The following is a 20450-nucleotide window of genomic DNA, read 5'->3' as shown; positions in this document are numbered from 1 at the left end:
TCCTCTCCTGCCCCTTCCCTGAATTTCTTAAATCACTAGTTAACTAGATTAGGGTAAGCTTAAAAATACAGCCTATCTACCCAGCAGGGAATGTTCCCTACCAATTGTCATTGTAGCTTAATATTTAGGATCAATTTTATGATTGGAATATAGAAATACTTTGCTAGGATAAGTAGCCAGTCCCTAGTTCTCGTGAAGATAAAGGAAAGGAGGGGGAAAGCATATTCGGACTTGCAAAATTCTGTCCTATAATAAAGTAATGTTGATCTGCTTAGCATTGTTTTCCTAATCTGGTCTTCCTTGAAGGGCTGACATGTCTTTGCAAGTGTGAATGTGCTTCCTCCCTTCTTTTATCTTCATGAGAACTAGGAAAGGGTTTGATGTTTATTCACACTACATTTTGCTCTGAACTCAGACCTTTTTTATCGGGCTGTTGCCTTGATAGTGGCAACAGCCAGTCTTCATCCTGTCCCTCAAGGCCATTCCCTGCCCTGTGTTGCTAGCTTGAATTTAACAAGTGCTACATGAAGGCTTCACTTGGCCTTTGAGTGATCTCCTAGAACTACTCTCTTAAAACCTGGCAGGATCAGGTAAAAAGATCTGGTGGAGCAGGGACAAAACTGGAATGGGTTAAAATGTAAATGTCATTAAAATTAATTAAATTAAATGTACACAAGTTCTTCCCTGTAACATGTTTTTTTTCCTTTTATCATTTTAAAAATTACAACTTGGCAGTAAGTTTTGAAGAGACCCTACAGTAACGTCTCTGCTGCTAGAAATTAGGCACAGCACTGCAGGACAATTAGGCTAGAATCCTTCCTCTGTTGTACTTTATTTTTGTAGATTGTCTGATATGGAGGAGAAAGCATCGGAGAGTGGATCTCCCCTATATGTATATTGAAGTGATGCATGCCACCCTGCTGCTGGGTTCTACACATGCAGACCCATCCTGATTATGAATTATGAGAGTAAATTGAGCAGCAAAGAAAGATAAGATACAATAAGGGTGATTCAGGTTTCTGCAGTCAAAACATGCGCATGCTCTAGGTATTAGCATTGGCTCAATCACATTTGAGCTTGACAGGGCTTGTGGGTTCTGATGTATTTTCTTTGCTCCTCTGCATTTCAAATGGCGGACAATCTCCAGGGAACGTGTCAATGGAGAACGTGTCAGGGAAGGGACAGCCTGCCATTTTAATCCCAAAAGCTCCAAATATTAGAAAATGTATGCACAAAACTGGGTCCTTAATTAACATTTTATCACTGTAAAAGTGGTCACTAGCTGAAAGAAAAATGCATATATTTATCCAGTACTGAAATAGAATTAATATTTTCAGTAGGATCATCTAACACGTCTTCAAATATTTAAACTGGCCATAAACACGTAGAAGTTCAGTCTACAAATATGGAATCCTATATTACAGATTTTTGTGTGCTCAAAGCTACTACAGGTAGTCCTCGACTTACAACCATTTGTTTACTAAACATTCAAAATTACAAGCAACACTGAAAAAAGTGACCTATGACTGTTTTTCACACTTACGACCATTACTATATCCCCATGGTTACATGATCAAAATTTGGATACCTGGCAGTATCCTGGGGTCATATGATCATCTTTTTCGAACTTCTGACAAAGTCAGTGGGAAAGCAAGATTCACTTAACAACAGTGTTGCTAACTTAACAGCTGTAGTGATTCAGTTAACAACTGTGACAAGAGGTTGTAAAATGGAGCAAAACTCACTTAACAACTATCTTGCTTAGCAATGGATTCAGTTGGGTGTAAATCAAGGACTACTTTTATAGGATTGCCTCTGGCTTTTTTTCTTCTTAGCTAGAACCAGTGAAGGCAACATTTGCTACTTCTAGATGTTCATGCTTGGAATTAATTCTAGATATTCTTGATATGGCTGTCAGTTTTCCACTTTTCACTTGAAAATTGTTTTCTGTCTGACAGGTCAAATGCAGAAACCTTTTGAAGATGCCTCCTTTGCGCTGAGGACTGGTGAGATGAGTGGACCGGTATTCACAGATTCAGGGATCCATATAATTCTGCGTACAGAATGAGTGTTTTGGCACCATGCATTTGGAAAAAAGAAAGGGTCATAGGGAAAAAAGGAACAAGAGAACCTTTATTCCAACCATTGGTACGCTCTCTGTCCCAGAACAAACTTCATATCTAGCTTATTGTTTATTTTTGTTTATATATGTATATATAAAATATATAAACATAAACAATAAGTGTGTGCATATGCAACACACATCAATATATCTCTGTTTCATATTTCAGTACCTTATTTGACCTGTTGAAGAGATGTTTTCCCCCGCCTGTATTGATGCATGTTAGCTGGGGCAGAAAACAATTGAAACAATGAGACAGTAGCATCTTGCATAGACACAATGACAGTGTTTTTAACAACAATAAAAAAAAGGAAATCCCTAGCTGCTTGAATTTAATATTGACGGTTTCTTCCATTCAGGAGACATGTCTATACTTACAGGGTCATGCTTCAATGCTTTCCCTCTATATCCAATTTATCATAGAGTTATTTATTATAGGGCTGCACTGATGGTGGCAGAGTTTAGCTCTCAGTGTCTAAGTAGAATAAAAATCTCCTTTGCCATGGTATATCCTGGTTTAAGTTCACAAGTAAAAACACCCCATTTCTTATCTTTCTCACCCACAATTTAGTGTCATTCATTTCTTAATTGATAAATTGTTTTTGGATGTAAAACTAGAACACTCCTGTGGCCTCACTTTATTGCTGTAGATTTAGGAGTACAGATTCCTCATGATAATGTGCAGATTCCACTGGACTTCGCTTCCAACTTTCATCAAGGGTTGAGTTTCAGAAGTTGCAAAGGGACTTGATGTTGTCTGGATAGGAATTCTCTGTGCTCACCTAAGCATACACCGGACTCTGCTGTCAGAAATATAAGTATAAATTCACCATATGCTGATTACCTTAATGCGTTCACATTGAATTAAATCTTGCTGATGCCTTTTTGAGGCAGACAGATCTTTATCTTCTACGTTATTCCAGTGCAGTCCCTCTCCAATTTATTTAGCCCTCTAAATTTCATTAGATACATTACATGTTAGTCATTCTTGTGTGGTGTTCTTAATGCTAAAATACTATCCCGAGGGAAGGCCATTTAGTTATTGGCTTCCAAGTTTTCTGGTTTGTGGGTTTTTCCCCCCTATTTTCTTTTGTTCAGAAGCTGGTCATGATCCATTTGTGGTTTAAGATAACACTGTAAAGTCACTCTTTCTGTTTTTCTGTATTGCTTTTTCTCTATATAAAATCAATACAATTCCCACCAAGTTCCCTGCTTTTGATCTGATGCAAACAAGCTTTGTGTATATATATGTACAGAGAGTGTTCCAGTTCTCTTATGTGAGAAAATAAAAATAAATCCCTGCCAACTATCAACATCAAAGTTTGATCTTGTGATATTTCTTGTTATTTTTAATGTTGTGCAGATTTTATTTTAATGTGCTTTCTGATCAGTCAAATAGAACATAGGATTCAGGTTTTTTTAGTGCTAACCCATAACTTGCCAAATCAACAGATCAAGGACATGCCCTTCCATAAACTGTGGCCTTCAAATTCCTTGATAAATCATCTGCTTTGAGCACTGCTGGATAGATGGAGGAAAAGAAACCTGATTAGTCCCCATTCATCCCTCTCAGTTTGATAAGTCACATGTTGTTCTGGTGATGAGAAAAGTATTGGAAAAGAAAAGTAAAGATTAAGGATAAGTATTGACCTATGTAATATCTCATCGTAAAGTTTTATATAGGCATAGGTAGAGGTGCCTTTCAATAAATGTTTTGAGCAGTTTTCAAATAATTGTTGGAAAATATTGGAAATACCTATCACGCTTTTTAGATCTTTCCACCCCAAATTCTGACCCACTGAAGGATTTTTTTTTTTTAGAAAATTCATTTTTGAAAATTGTCATCCAATTACTTTTAAATGAAAATAACTTGTTTATGTCCTATAATTTTAGACCAGGTTTATTTTAATGCTTCTAGTATACGATCGGCTCTTGATTTCCATAGAGTTGCACTTTTTTTCATTCAGAAGAAAAGATCCATTATTACCAATGTGCTTTTTTCTGCATGTTCTCTTCTACACTATAATATTACCTCATTTCAAAATGAATTTGGAAGACTAAAGTCTGCCTAGTTGCCATGGTGGAATTTATTGTATAGCAGAAAAGAAACACATTTTTTTGAGTTGGGAGCTACACTTTAAAAAAAAAAAAAAGGAAAAAACCCTTTAATGAGCTGAAATACTAGAAATGGTGTATTGATGTTGTCAAAAGAGGCGTGGCTGCATTTTAATATGCCTTTTTATGCTTGCAGTCTGATTTTTTTTAAAAAAATCATTAGTTGTGCTAAGCTTCCACTTGGCTTACATATGTAAGTGGCGCTGCTAGTAAATACCCAGTAGTATTAAACAAAATTTCTAAAAAAATTTCCTGTTATTTTAAAATCTTTCACAATATGAAATCCATCCTTCCTTCCGGTGCTTTCTGGAAGAGCAGTGGACCTATGCAAATTACCCACAATTCCTGTATGAGAATCAAATTCCTCAAGAGGAGACATGTTTAAGAAGGAGAACTTCCTCCTGAAAATCTGCAGTGAGAGCAAAAAAGATCTTACCCTACCATATCCTCTGCTGAGAAATAGTGCTTGGATTATCTACCACAAGGCAAGGTCTTGTTCTATGTACAAGACTTAATTGTTGAGGCTCTAGAGACATTTGTTCTGGGTCAATACTAACCATATTTTACAGGCTCAGTTAAGCCTATGTCTGTTTTGCCTAAGGGCACACGGTGAATTTGTCAAGAGGTAAAGCCATGTCTTTTCCCTACGTCAAAATGACCATTGTGTTTAACAACATGTACAAGGCACTCGGAAAACAAATGTAGTGTTACGGCACTGGATGGTTGCTCAAAATATGGGATATTTCCATTATCATTTTCACCTCTGTGCTTTCATCAGTCAAACTCATTGGGAAAATGAGATAGTTGCATTGGATGAAAGTTTGTCTCCATGGCAACACATTGATTTCTTTATTTTTAATATAAATCTCCAGAATGCAGGGTGACAAGCAAGTGAAACATGGAGGAAGGGAAGAAAGTGAAAAGAAAAATTATCCCCAAATGAGCATAATGTGGTAAAAACAATATCAAAGGAGAGAAGAAGGAAAATTAAGTCAAGTTTTTCATTAAACAATGGCAGATTTAAAAATGAGTAATTCTTTAAAAGCGAGTTATGAATGTATCTTCATTCTTAGAAGGGGTGATCTTTGGAAATTTGATGGAGGTTGCGATCCAGTGGGATAAAATTGTTTTCAAAGTTAAGTGGCTTTGTTTTTTTTACTTCCATGCAAGCAATCCCCACTGAATGCCAAGTAAAAATTTGAATAGTATGCTTTTATAAAGTAGCTCTGAAAGAGAAGAAAGAGTTCTAGGACTTTCTCAGCTGCTCTGCTGTTTTTGGTACTATAGGAATTCAATCCTAGTTTCTAAGACTAGAGTCCTTCAGTAAGGGAGAAATATTTGTGATTACTGTACCATAGCTCTGCAAGTTACTGAATAAAATGACCAGGCTGTCCTTCCTCCATTTGACACCCCATAAATGCAATGAGATTCCAAGAATTTCTAGCCACAATGGGTATTAACACTTCTGCCAAGTTCAGGGGTGGGAGGCTGGCAGAATCTCCCCTGTTGTGGCAGAATAGGGAAGCAAATTTATACTCCTTCAGCAGACTTGCATCTTCTAATTCTGCTGCAGCAAGTAAGAGTAAACAGTAATAGGCTAGGAAGGTCAATGGTTTGAATTGATATAAAGCATTTTTCAGTTGAACCTCATTCTGTTTCTTAATGATCAAAAGTTAACTCAATGCTGAATGTTCAGAATTTGCCATCAAGTTTGAATTTTAGAAATCCACATAAGGACCATTAGTTCCCAAATTGATCCCCTTGATTACATTGCCAACAGGTCTGAACATCTCTAGATAAAGAGAGAAGGAAATGAGAGAGCAAGCCATATACCTTAGGAGAGGGGGAATTTATTGCAGGGTATCTTCAATTACTAAGTCGACAACAAAATGCCTTCATTTCCTGTTAGGAAGGGAGAAAGATGGCTTCTTGGTATCTCCCCTTTCTCAACAAAAACATAGCCAATAATAATGGATATTGATTGTTTTAGTTCTGCAACCTTTAGAAGAACTCAGGTCCCCCAATTCTGTTTTGAATAAATGAAAATTATTAGCACTTTCATAAAAGACCCCCTAGATGGCATACACGGACCCCTAAAGTTAAAAATAATTCCACTTTAGGTAAATAATTAAAATACTCCAGAAATGCTAAAATTTAGTGCTCTTACACAAGAAATTTTGATGCAAGTGCTAATAGCTCATAAGATTTCCCAATCTCTTCAGATTTTCATTAAAAAAAAAGTAATAGAAATTTCAGGGAAGAGAAATAGACCACTAATGTTACATCAAAGATCAAGAGCTCATGGCTTAAGAGTGGACAAACCTGAGTTTGGGATTATCTTGTTCCCTCATCTATTTTAAGGATATTCCATGTAAAAAAAGAGGTCCATGAAAAGATTCATAGATGTTTGTTATAGATTCATGGATTTTTTCCCCTAATAAATGTATAAATATATGCATATTGGGTGTATTTATTTTCAGTATGATACCCGTGTTTCCTTGAAAATTCGACCTACTCAGAAAGTAAGTCCTAGCTTGATTTTTATATTGGACGTCTGCCCAATATAAGCCCTATCCCCAAAATAAGCCCTAATTAAAACCCCGACCACTCCAGGGTGCACAGGTAAAAATTAAGCTGGGGTGGGGGGTGGGGTGGAGCTGTCCTACTGTTGTGACCCAGGCCCAAGTAAGTAGAAGTAGACGCACTTAGTTCAAAAACAAACAGACTTTATTAGAACAGCTGAGAATTAACTCATTCTCATTCTTCATAACATAATTCTTCAGTCTTATCACCAACATTGGTCTAATTAGACAAACTGCCAAAGGCTTTTCTTGGCAAAAGTTCAAAAGCAGAAGACATTGACAAGAAATAAATGCAGCAAGACAAGGAGTAATTCTATCAACGTTGCTTTCTGGCAAAGAGCCCAAATCCTGTTGTTGGTCTTTTAAGCCTTATGGGAGGGGCCAATCATCTCTTGGCCCTACTTCTGAGTCGTCCTCTTTGCTTTAGCTGCTCTTGCCTTCTGGCAGCTCTTCTCATGTGTGCATTAGGAACAGGCTCCTCCTGTTCCTCTGCCTCTCTATTGTCGGCCTCTGGAGGCTCTGGAGTCCACACATCACTCCCCGATGGCCCTGGCCCCACCTCTGCCTCCGACGCAGAGCCCTCATCCAGGCCTTCCCCAGCCTCCAGGACTGGCCCATGTTCTTCCTCAGCCTCATCGCTGTCCGACTCCGTTGCAAGCTCTGCTGGCTGCTGGTGGACCACAACACCTACTACTTACTTTCAGACAGTTGCAGCCAGGCCTCTCATACCTTGACTCGTTTCTTCTGCAGCCGGCCTTTAGAGAGGCCTTTACAAAAGCCTTGCAGGAGGAAAAAGTTCCTGAAGGCCTCTGATAGCGAAAAAGAGCGGGGGGGGGGGGATGAAGCACAGGTGAGGTGAGTCAGTGGACGACATCCCCCCTCCCTCGAAAATAAGACCTGGTGCCTTTTTTGGAGGCAAAAAAGTAAAGGGGTCTTATTTTCGGGAAACAGTATATATTTTCATAGAGAATATCAAAGGTCGTCTTCTTAATATGTCCAGGTTAAAATGAAAGAATGATTGGTGTGATGCAGCTAGTACTGAACCAGCCCGATGTTCCTCAAAATATCTTGCGCAATGTCCTGGAATCCTAGATGGACTGTTTTGATGCTGATCAATAAGAAAGCTTCCATTGTTTCTTCATCAGGGATTTTGCTGCAATTGTTTTCTGTCAATCATTAACACAGTGGAGGAATTGGTTGCTTTCTCTCCAATTGAGGGTTCTCTGGCTGCCGGGCTTTAGATTTCAATAATTTTTCTTTGCATAGGCATGCATTCAAAATAGCTTTAGCCTTTGATCAGGATAAAACTGGCCTCTCCATGCAGACATAATGAGGGCTCAGTGACAGATAATTTTCTAATTACAGAAAATACGGTCTGTCTCATTGCTTAAAATGGTTTTGCTCTAGGAATTGAAGATAAAGGTACTTAAATATTGCACAATAATAGGTCAGGATATTGCACAGATTAATACCCTGTGCACAGAACCACAAGTCAGGATACAGGTTATACATTAAAATTGTACCGTTTATTTTGTCTCTGCCAAATTCATTGGAAGAACCATCAAACTTTTTTTGTGTGTGCCCACCTCCAAGTCAGTGGTCACTCTTGGTGATTGCACCGACAAGCTGCTGCAGTTTTCTTGGCCAGATTTTGGAAGTGGTTTGCCATAGCCTCCCTTCTGGGGCTAAGAGAGAGAAACTGGACTGACGTCCACTAGCTGGCTTTGTGCCTAAGGCAGGACTAGAACTCAGTCTCCAAGTTTGTAATCTGGTGCTTCAATCACTGCACCAACCTGCAGGTTATACATGAAAATTGCACAGATTATTTGCATCTCTGCTAAGCTACCTGGAAAAGCAATGAAATGTAGCTAGAAAGTACGCTCCTTGCTTAAACAGTTGTCTCTAAGTGCCACCTTTAATGAATGGAAAGAATAGTCATACAGGAATTGCACTGCAGTACACTTGTGTTGCAAGCCTGGGCTAAGGTGGAAAGAAATCCTCAAACTTGCTGTGCTTTGAAATAACACACATCTGGACCCCATCTCTCCCCACCTCAAAAGGAGGCCTTCCATTGGGTCTCCTGTGATTGGCTGTCCCCTGACGTGCCTCCCTCCAATCTGACTCAGCTGGAGGTGGAGCTAGCTGATCCTGCTGCCTTCTTTCTTTCTACTGGAAGTTTGTAGAGATTCTCAGTCATCCAGGTCATGGTTGTCCCAAAGGTGCTTTTTCAGGAGGCAACTGGACTTCCTTGTTTTTCTTTTGAAAACATTTCACTTCTCATCCAAGAAGCTTCTTCAGCTCTGACAGGATAGTGGGGAATGGAAGGATTTATACTCCTTGCAGACAGCTGGTAATCTACATTGTTTTAGAGCAGGGGTCGGCAACTTTAAACACTCAAAGAGCCATTTGGACCCACAGAAAAGAAAACACCGGGAGCCACAAAGGTCCTAACTGGAAGCCCTCTGTTCAATTCTGGAGCTGACCGGAAGTCCAGTTTCCCCACCATAGAGTATCCTAACGTGGTGTCCTTTTTCCTCTAACTCTCCTAACTGAAAACCCTATCAATTGTGGAGCCGACTGGAAAACCCGCCCTTTGCCATAGAGTCTCCTCCTGGTGCACCGTGCTTTCCCCCCCCAACCGGAAAATCCTCTCAAAATTGTGGCACTAACTCGCCACAGGGAGCTGCAACAGAGATGAAAGAGTCACATGTGGCTCCAGAGCCGCAAGTTGCTGACTCCTGTTTTAGAGGGTCATTGAGGCTCTTGGAGGTTTATCTGTGTCCTCAGGGTTACCTGAGTAGTGTTCCTGGTTCCTGTAGTCTGCAATCTTTTTCTGGAAATCCATTCCTGCTCCCTCACCATTCAAAGGGTGTTCATCCCAAATTGTATAGCTGGAAGCCTAAAAGTCTTCCTTTCTACTAGAAGGAACAATCTCACAGGGTTGCCAGCTTTTAAAAGAAGTTGCCCATAATGTCTCTGCATAAGGCTTAGGAGACATGCTCATGACAGTATGAGCAGTGGGATGCTTTGCCGCGGATTAATTTTTAATGCTTTATTTATGGCTGAGATGAAAGAACTCCCCAATCTCATCCATTCTTGATGCTCTCACACAGATTCTTAATTTGTTATGGGGGCAGCTGCCCTCCCAGTCCCTTTAAAGCTGCCAGGGTATGCCTGCCTTCCCTCTGCTCTCTAAATCTGTGCCGGCCCACAGCATTTACTCCAGCCGCTACTGTCTTTCCTCACTCCCAGGATGACCTTCAATCAAGAGCATCTTGGTAGAGGAGAAAGCCTTCCACTGCAATTTGGGGTTTAAAATGGGAAAGGAGAAGGCTCTGGTGGGGAGGAGAAAGGCTACGAAATATTGCTGGGAGGAAAGAAACCAAACAAAGAAATAGAATATATGTAATCACTTCTCTCCCCCCACACACAAATTAAGGTATTTAGTTTCATTAAAGATAACCACAGAATTGTAAAATGACCCATCCTAAACAGAACTGAATCTCCAAAATGAGCAATTCTATTCTTCCTTACGAAGAATAATCCACTGTACCTAAAAAGATAATGTTCCTCGTCAGGGAAAGGCAGCAGGGAAAACATTTATCCTATCAGAAATCTGATAAATAAAGAGTTGAGAATATCTTCCTTTTCTCTTTTAATGAAGCTTTTGCAAGGACAATCGGAATAATTTCTCCAATAAATTTACCATCTCACTGTAGCATGGCAAACCCCTCTTTCCTTAGAATAATCACCAATTCCCAGTTTCTGTAAACTCTTTCATGATAACTAAACTAGTTTTGGGTCAGCCTAGGTCATGTATTTTAATATCAATTACATTATTATTTGGCAGAAGGATGTAAATCCCATTTCAATAGTAATAAATCCTTCTTAGGATCATGAATGTTATTAACTACATTTTTTATGTGAGCTGTATTTTTATAACTGTAATTCCAAAGGTGCATTCCTCGCATGCAATCACCTGTATGCTGGCAAAATGAGATAATTTTTTAGCAGCGGAATGAAGTAATATAAAAGTAAAAATTGAAAACTTGATGATATACTTCTGTTACTTCTAGATCAGAAACATATTGTTGATGTTCTTTTCCCTTTCTTTTTAAAAATGTTTTATTGGGCATATATCAAATATGACATCTGGGTTCAGAATTCTCTCTGCTGGGTACAATTTTTAGGTTGTTAGGACAATCAGCTGAAGAAACATATTTTTAGGATGGAGAATATTTGCCGTCTTACGTGAAATCTGCCATGGTGCCAAGATAAGTGTTTTTCAAGAGCAAAAACTCTGAGGCAGGTAGATTCCTCAAAGAATAGCTTTATTGGAAATATCAAATTGGCATATATCTGGTGAAAAGCAACTTTGAAGGGCCCCTTGGTTTTCACCTAATTAAAAGTAACAGTTTCCCCCCCCAGTCCCAAACAATCAGTCACATGGCCCAATCAATGCAGCATCCGCTGGCCTGGTGACATCACTCCTCCTTCCTCAAGCCAGGTGTGAGAATGTCCTTGGTCCCCAGGGGAAAGTACTTTATTTTGACTACACATCCCCACCTATCGCTAATCCCCCCTCCCTATCCTTCAGCTCCAGTGTGGCAACACCAAAGCTCCAAGGTGGCTTCAGCCACATCAGTTTCATGGTTGACAGGAAGTGACAAATCACATTTCCTGGAAAACAAATTTGTGGCTTTTGGTGAAAAGACCAACAAATGTAAATTTGACCATCCTCTAAAACAAAGTTGGTTTCTTGAGCCCACGATTTTCTGATCCATTTTACAGAAGTCCATTTGAGGCAAAGAACTTGGAACTTCCTTGAGGGGATTAGAACCCCAAATGTCATCCTATTACAAAACAAAGGCTGTACAATTCACTGCATAAAAACAAATTAAGACATCACATATGTTGGCATATCTTTGCTTTTAAAAAGACAATACAATAGCTCATCCTCTGGGACAACTAATTTCACTTCCTAAATTGTTTTTTTCTTTCTCTGAGTGGCTTTTAAAAGATCAATTTTTAAAAAATAAACAAAGAGTTTGGAAGGAATCAAGAGGTCCTTAACTGCAGACCGGGGTCCACAGGCACGATGTTGAGCAGCAAATACTTGCTTCTCATCCATCTTTCTTCACTTTATAATTGGAAGAAGAAATGATGAGGAATGGAAGGAAGAGCCATTACCAAATCAATGATCAGATAAAGAAACCTGAGTCTGGGAAAGAACTATAATCTGAGAAAGCCTCTCAGACAAGACCTCTCTGGCTTATCAGGAAGATGGAGGGAGGGAGGGAGAAAGGAAGAACATTCAGACTTGCAAGATTTCATTACCATAACTTTATAATAAGAGTAATATTAACCTGCATGACTTTGGTTTCTTAGTCTGGTCTGCCTTGAAATACTGACTTAACTCTCATGTATGTCAGCCCTTACAGTAATGGTTCTCATATTTGTGGTCCCTCAAGTCCCTAAAATGATAAATTGACCTATGTGAATCTTCTCATGAGTAAAACTCTTTCACTGGGATTAGGAAAAGACTGTCTGCTCTCTCCCCCTGCCTCCCTCCCCCCCTCTCCCCCCCTTCTCTCTGACAGAGGGACTCTGAGTGGTGTACAAGTAAAATACTAAAAAAAACCCTATAAAAATTATATATGAGGCCAAGCTCTTGCTTTTTTTAAGGGCTTGTGATCAGTGTGGCCACATGATTAATCTTTCAGGATTTGACATTTGGGAGGGGGCAGCTTAGATAAAAAAATAAAAGAAATAAGTCAATATTATTATTATTATTATTATATTATAAATATTATAAGCATCTAGAGAAGTTTGTGGATACGATGTGTTAAGGAAATATTGCTGTCAACAAATAGAATTGAAAGTCTTACTTGAGCATAGAGCTTTCTTGGTTTTCTTGCAGATGTTTCTTTACTAAACTAGTGCACTGATGATGTTACCTAGTTTGGTAATGAAATGCCTGCAAGGAAATCACCAAGCTCAGAGTGCTCCAAGGACCCCACAGTTAATCCTGAGCTACAAATATTCTCTTCTATAGGACTTCCTTATGATTTCTGGACCGAGAATGCTTAGATTATAGTTCTGGAAAGTAGATCAGGACAGAAAATAGTACCGTATTCAAGAAGCAGCTTCTCAGGACCATAGTAGACAATCCTTTCTTCAAATAATTTAGCAACATTGATACTAGCAAGATTAGGTGAATTTATTTTCCCTTTGCCTTGTTTCCATAATAGTCAAGAAGCCATCTTTTTCTCCTGTAACGCAGAAGACCCAACTGCGTCAATCAAATTTTCAGTTTCAGTTCATTTGGTGACAATAAATCGGCATTTCCATGCACTTGGGTTAAAAAAAAAATCAAGATGGCAACTTTGATTGCATGATCATGGCTGTGTCTTTCCTGATTACTGCCCCATCTTGGCCCTGACAAAAAAATCCCTGAATGATATTTACATTTACATTTGCATCAATAAAACAGAAATCATTGAGGGAAATCAGTCACAAAACAGCACATATAAAAGTCTGGAAAATACATACAGAGGAATTTTGCATTCAGTTTTGGTCGCCATGATGTACAAAAGTTGTTGAGACTCTAGAAAGAGTGCAGAGAAGAGCAACAAAGGTGATTAGGGGACTGGAGGCTAAAACATATGAAGAACTGTTGCAGGAACTGGGTATGCCTAGTTTAATGAAAAGAAGGACTAGGGGAGACATGATAACAGTATTCCAATATGTCAGGGGCTGCCACAAAGAAGAGGGAGTCAAACTATTCTCCAAAGCACCTGAGGGTAGAACAAGAAGCAATGGGTGGAAACTAATCAAGGAGACAAGCAACTTAGAACTAAGGAGAAATTTCCTGACAGAACAATTAATCAGTGGAACAACTTGCCTGCAGAAGTTGTGAATGCTCCAACACTGGAAATTTTTAAGAAAATGTTGGATAACCATTTGTCTGAAATGGTGTAGGGTTTCCTGCCTGGGCAGGGGGTTGGACTGGAAGACCTCCAAGGTCCCTTCCAACTCTGTTATTATGAAAATACTGTATGAATAAGGCACATCTTGGCACACTTCTGAATTTGTTGGGACTTTACAGTTGAATTAATAACCCTTCCATTGGGCCAGGACATGGAACAAACAAAACAAAGACTATTGAAATGCTGTCATAGGGCATAATAACATAATCTTGGAAACCTGCCTAAATATTCCTTTACAAAGAGTTGTTTTGAATGTCTTTCTTGCACTTTCTCTTTTCAGAATCGAGTTTTCATTTACTTAATGGCACTTGCACTTCTTCCTTATACTCTATATTCCTCTACACTGAATAATGGGTTTATATTCTCTTTTGAGGGCTATTATCCAGAACTGAGAAGCATTTTATCCAGACCATTTTGAATTAATCTTCAGAGGCAGACCAAATATAAAAAAAAAAAATTCTGTTGAGATGAGAATAGACATGCCTTATAAATGAGATGGTCAAGCCTTTTTAAAAGAAATATATGCTGCTTCTAATATACAGCACCACTGTGTTCCATCAGATTAATGATAATGGCATGTCCCCTAAGTATAACTTAAAATTTGGGACAGGAGGAATTGATCTTCTGCTTAAACATAGTCTGAGTCTGTGAAAACCTTAGACTTCTCCATCTGAAAACTCACATCGATCAATGGCTATTTGGATGCCATGAAACTAAAAATTAAATGATATTATCAGACATTTCCTACATTCAGAGTTTTGGGAATCAAGATAGTTCCATGTCCCATCAGAGTCAATAATTAATTTAGGAAACTAAGTGAACATTGTTTCCCTGAGATTGAAACTGAGAGTTGCAAAAAAAAAAAAAAAAAAAGCGTACTCATACAATATATAATTTTGCAAGTCTTCCAGAAATTGACAGTAAGTTATCATTGGTACTATGGCAGAAGAGAAATCGGAACATGGGTGGAATGATGTGAATTGCACTTAATCATTCTATAATAATTGAACTAATAGGACCAAAATTCATTTTTAACTTGGTATGATTGCAGAACTAGCATAACTGTGGTGCATAACCCCAAAAGCCATGGTGGTGCAGTGGTTAGAATGCAGTACTGCAGGCTAATTCTGCTGATTGCCGGCTGCCTGCAATTTGGCAATTCGAATCTCACCAGGCTCAAGGTTGACTCAGTCTTCCGTCCTTCCGAGGTCGGTCAAATGAGGACCCAGATTGTTGGGGGCAATAGGCTGACTCTGTAAACTGCTTAGAGAGGGCTGTAAAAGCACTGTGAAGTGGTATATAAGTCTAAGCATTATTGCTATAATGCTGTCAAATATCCTCCAATCTCACTGTGCACCCCAGTCTAAGATACTGTACCTTCCGGCTGGATAGTATTTCTTCAGGACCAGTGAGAAGTTTCAGCTTAGGCTCATCTCTTTCTTGAAATACATCAGTCTTGAAAACATTGGTCATATGTCCAGTTTCCTTTAGAGCAGGGGTCTCCAACCTTAGCAACTTTAAGACTTGTGGACTTCAACTCCCAGAATTCCTCAGCCAGCTAAGCTGAAGTTGAAGTCCACAAGTCTTAAAGTTGCTAAGGTTGGAGACCCCTGCTTTAGAGAGCAAATCTTTGGTTTCTCTTCTGATGTGTGCTTTAGCAATTTGGACCAAACCATTCAACCAACTCCACAGAAAAAAAGCATTTACAGCCCTGCAACCAGTTTTCGGTTTTAGCGTGACTGGCATCCACCAACTTCACTCCAAAGGCCTGGTAGTAAATGGAGTTGCCTTCATCTTAATTGAGCAAGATTAAGATCCACTTCAAGGTTGTTATTCCTTTCACTGGCAGCAGCCCCGTGAAGGAATTTGTGACGTCCAATTAATTCTGTTTTCAGTTCAAGCCCAGAGACCCTTGTCATCAAAACACATGCCAAGCCTCTTGCAGAATTTACTGGCTAATCTAAAAGGAAATGGGAGAAAAAGCACATTAGGAAATTGCTTCTTTTTGAAGCAGTGCAGAGAAGGAGAAGGGAATTCCCCACAGCCAATAGATAACACTTCTCATCTGCCTGATTAAATGCTGGGCATCTTTAAGGCCAGATAGTGTAAGACTGCTCTTAGATGTTGGTGAGGAAATGTCACTTGAGTTAACAGGACAGGACTATCCGAATTAGTGTTCCTCATTTGTATAAGGGCAGCTTTTTATTTATTTTATTTATTTATTTGTCACGACAGTATATATAAGCATAAGCATGAAATAACTATACGCTATATAAGCATAAATATATCATAAGTATGTAATAACTATATTAAATTGAATACAATCAAAGGGAACTTTAGGACAGGAATGGTAGGCACGTTGGTGCTCTTATGCACGCCTCTTACAGACCTCTTAGGAATGGGGTGAGGTCAATAGGAGATAGTTATTGGTTAAAGCTTTAGGGATTTTGGGAAGAGACCACAGAGTCTGGTAGTGCATTCCATGCATTAACAATTCTGTTACTGAAGTCATATTTTCTGCAAGCAAGATTGGAGTGGTTAACATTAAGCTTAAATCTATTGTGTGCTCGTGTATTGTTGCAATTGAAGCTGAAGTAGTCTTTGACAGGAAGGACATTGCAATAGATGATTCTATGAGTTAAACACAGGTCCTGTTGAATCTTGCTGCTAACAGTTGTTCGTATTTCTTATGCTCTTCGGAAATATCCCCAAAGAGATTTTCCAAGGTTTCCAAGTGGTGCTTTCTCTTCTACCATCATAGAGACGTTGCAAATCCGAACATTTAGCCCTCAGATCCTCTCTAGAAGTTGTCTATGGAGATTCTCAATCATCCAGGTCACAGTTGTCTTAAGGGTGCTTTTCCAAAAAGACAACTGGACTTTCCTGGTTGTTGTTTTTTCTTCTTCTTTGAAAGCGTTTCACTTCTCATCCAAAAAGCTTCTTCAGAACTGTTTTTAAAGGAAAAAAAACAAGAAAGCCCACCCGCCTTTTGGAAAAGCAACTTTTGGGACTTTCTAAAAGTAGTCACCAAATAGAAAAGAGAAGGAGGAACTTATGAAATATAGGACGAGTAGCCATTATAACTGCATGCAACTGATCTAATTAAACATTAATTAAATTTAATTGAAAATGAGGTGATTGTTGTTCTGGCTCAGCCTACATTTTGGAATGTGTTCTCCACACATCTTTTTAAAACTCAAACTCTGCTGTTGGCTGAAAAGGTTACGGATCATTCTCCCCCCCACCCCCAAATATTAGCACAACAGTTACAACAATTGTCTTCTAATTAAAATGGTGTTGATTCAAATTTCATCAAAAATAATTTTGATTATTATTTTTCTTTCCTTGTTTCCGATTTTTTCTATGCTTTTTTAAAAAGTTAGTGGTGCATCACACTATGGTTTTTCCAGCCATCTGATTCAGTGGTGAAATGTAAAATTTGTTACTACTGGTTCTGTGGGCATAACTTGGGGGGGCAATAGGCATGGCCAATTTTTTATTTTTTTACTTTTAAAAGCATTTTTTCTACAACCCCTTCAGGTGAAGATATTGTAGGAAAAAATGCTTTTAAAAGGCTCTGGCAATCCCAGCTGAGTTGCTTGATTATCAGAGGCTTTTTTTTTTAAAGTATTTTTTTTTTGCCTTTAAAAGAAAAAAAAAAGCCTCTGACGACCAGGCAACTCAGCTGGGATCGTCAGAGGAGCCTTTTAAAAGCATTTTATCTACAACTCCTTTGGCCAAAGAGGTTGTAAAAAAAATGCTTTTAAAAGGCTCTGATGATCCCAGCTGAGCTGCGCGATCATCAAAGGCTTTTTTTTTAAACTTTTAAAAGTATTTTTTTTTTTGCCTTTAAAAGAAAAAAAAAGCCTCTGACGACCAGGCAGCTGGGATCGTCAGGGGGGCCTTTTTAAAGCATTTTATCTACAACTCCTTTGGCCAAAGAGGTTGCAAAAAAAATGCTTTTAAAAGGCTCTGATGATCCCAGCTGAACTGCGCGATCATCAAAGGCTTTTTTAAAAAACTTTTAAAAGCATTTTTTCAGCCGAAAAAAAAATGCTTTTAAAAGTAAAAAAAAAAAATCTCTGATGATTGCACGGCTCAGCCGGGCATGGGGGTGGGCAGGGATTTTTGCTAACAGTTCTCCGAACCACCCACCACCATTGCTGCCGGATCAGGTGATCCGGTCTGAACCGGAAGCATTTCACCCCTGATCTGATGTAAAATGGCTTCAGCCCTCAGCTCCCCAATAATCAGAGATTATTTGGACCACTAGATGAGAGTTTTCTTGCTTCTACACTTCCTCATACGAAGTCCCAAAACATTTTTCCCATGGGCACTAATGTGATATGTGTAGTCTGAAGAACATGGAATATTGTGCCCCCAGAAGTGAGATCTGCCCCACCCTCTTGGCCTTCTATGAGAGGCCTCAAAATCTGACACTGTCAATTGGCCTGGAACACCACAGGTGACATTCCATGCTGGAGATGGCTAGTGGATTAGGAAGAAATTCCCACTCTCCCACCCTGTTGTATTCTGGTTCCTCACTTAGTTAATCTCTGTTCTTTTTAATATTTTCATACATTTTCATATTTGTTTTTATGATGTTTGCAAGCCTTCTAGAGTTGCTTGGCAGTGAGATGGGCGACATATAAATTTAATGTCAGACTGGCCCCAGCTTACTCCCTAGGAAAGAATGACCCTCGACTCCATAGATGTTAGAGGAAAGATACTTTTACTAGAGATGCTGAGTGTGGTGTAACAAGGCAAGCTCTGAAGAAAAAATGCACGGAAATCATATATTGAAAGCAATCCCCAATCTCCAAAACCTTCCCTCCTGTGAGAATAGTCCAATCAGATTCTGTTCTGATGTTTTGCATCAGGCGCCATTGTAAATTCCTTTCCCAGGGTTGGTGTGTCCTTGAAGGCAGGAAGAATAGAATAGAATAGAATAGAATAGAATAGAATAGAATAGAATAGAATAAACAAACAGCGTTCTTTCACACCTTCAGCACTCTTCCCCTCCCAAATGCCCCCTCTCCCCCCACCTTATGGCAGTTGCTAGTGAGCTTCAAAGAAAGTGAAGATGGAAGTAAATAAATAAATATTTTTTTTGTTGCAGCTCTTCATTTAATCACAATTTTTTTCTACAGATCCTAATACCTTCAAGACCTTATTCTCTACTAAAATTCCTGAACACGAAAAATTGGGCAACATGGCTTAAAGCTTTGTCCAACTACATCTGTGCTTCCAAGTTATTAATCTGATCCACCTGGGTTAGCAAGGCAAGGCTATTGCCAACAACTCACTTTTTCCTCTTTTGACTCTAAAATCTTCTTTACACCTTACATCTCCCCTCCCTACCCCCAGAAACAATCCTGAGCCTCTTTTTATCAAAACATTTTTTTTCCAAGCTCTCTTCACACCATTGCTCCAAGCTGTGTGCAAAAGCTCAGAGCAGGCATGTGAGAGAGGTCAAGTTTTGTTCTTCAGTTGGTTTCCAGCTGGTGTGATTGTAACCTAGCAACCAGTTTTTCTCTCTCACCCCAGGATGAGCATCCTGAAAACTGTAAAGTTTGTTGCCAAGAGTCATCCTCTTTGTTTCTTAACAAAGTGGAAACCACAATTTCTGTTTCTGAGTCAATTGCTTTCTTTACTTGTACCTGGAAGGTAGTTCTTTAGTCCCAGCACTGGATGTAAAATTTGTTTGCCAGTCTCTTGTATCCTGCTATTACTACTCTGTTAGGTCTGCAGAATTTTTCAGAGTTGATTACCCATCAGTCATATAGATAAGAATTAACTTCCCTGGTATCCCCACTTTGTCTCTTCTGTGAATAATGCTTATGCAAGAGATCGTCTAAGATAACCTCACTCCTAGATTCCAGAGCCCATATCTAGGTGTCTCTGGCTCTTAGACCACTTATTTATTTATTTGTTTGTTTGTTTGTTTGTTTGTTTGTTTATTAAATTTTTATACCGCCCTTCTCCCGAAGGACTCAGGGCGGTTCACAGCCAGATAAAACAGTAAAAAGTGCTAAAACACTTTTTACTGTTTTTACTGTACACTTTTTACTGTTAAAAACAGTAATTAAAAAAACTTATTAAATATAAGGCCAAATTAAAATCCATTTAAAACCATAAAACCCAATAAAATTTGAATCCAAATATTAAAAACTACTAAAAATTCTATGCCAGTCCTGCGCGAATAAATAACTTGATGGACTGTCAACTTCCCAACGCAATACCTGCACTCATGCTCATATTCACATTCACTGCGGTGGCGCGGTGGTTAGAATGCAGTACTACAGGCTACTTCTGCTGACTGTCGGCTGCCTGCAATTTGGCAATTCGAATCTCGCCAGGCTCCAGGTTGACTCAGCCTTCCATCCTTAGGAAGTGGGTAAAATGAGGACCCAGATTGTTGGGGGCAATATGCTGACTCTGTAAACCACTTAGAGGGGGATGTAAAGCACTGTAAAGCGGTATATATAAGTCTAAGTTCTATTGCTATTGCTAGTAGAACTTCCCTTTTTGATACACCAGCGCAAGACCACATTCAAATGCTCATTTCTTAGCTTTGTAAAATAACTGCCAGATTTGCAAAGCAAGCATGCAGCTTAAAAGGCAACAGTAAGAAACATCATG

At 39.0% G+C, this 20450-nt stretch overlaps 1 protein-coding gene across 3 annotated transcripts in view; it reads left to right on the top strand.

The window, feature by feature from the left end:
* PIN1 (peptidylprolyl cis/trans isomerase, NIMA-interacting 1) overlaps positions 1 to 3442 on the top strand; it is a 42534-nt gene extending 39092 nt beyond the window's left edge. For all 3 annotated transcript variants that reach the window (XM_058168143.1, XM_058168145.1, XM_058168144.1), the window contains one exon: positions 1959 to 3442. In XM_058168143.1, coding sequence (XP_058024126.1) covers positions 1959 to 2068 — 110 coding nt within the window. In that variant the 3' untranslated portion in view covers positions 2069 to 3442. The remainder of the gene's footprint in view (positions 1 to 1958) is intronic.
* Positions 3443 to 20450: the final 17008 nt, after the last annotated feature.

Source organism: Ahaetulla prasina, chromosome 2 (genome assembly GCF_028640845.1).
Source record: "Ahaetulla prasina isolate Xishuangbanna chromosome 2, ASM2864084v1, whole genome shotgun sequence".
NCBI classification, from domain to species: Eukaryota; Metazoa; Chordata; class Lepidosauria; order Squamata; family Colubridae; genus Ahaetulla; species Ahaetulla prasina.
Note: the sequence above shows the minus strand (reverse complement) of the source record. Positions and strands in the feature narration are given on the sequence as shown.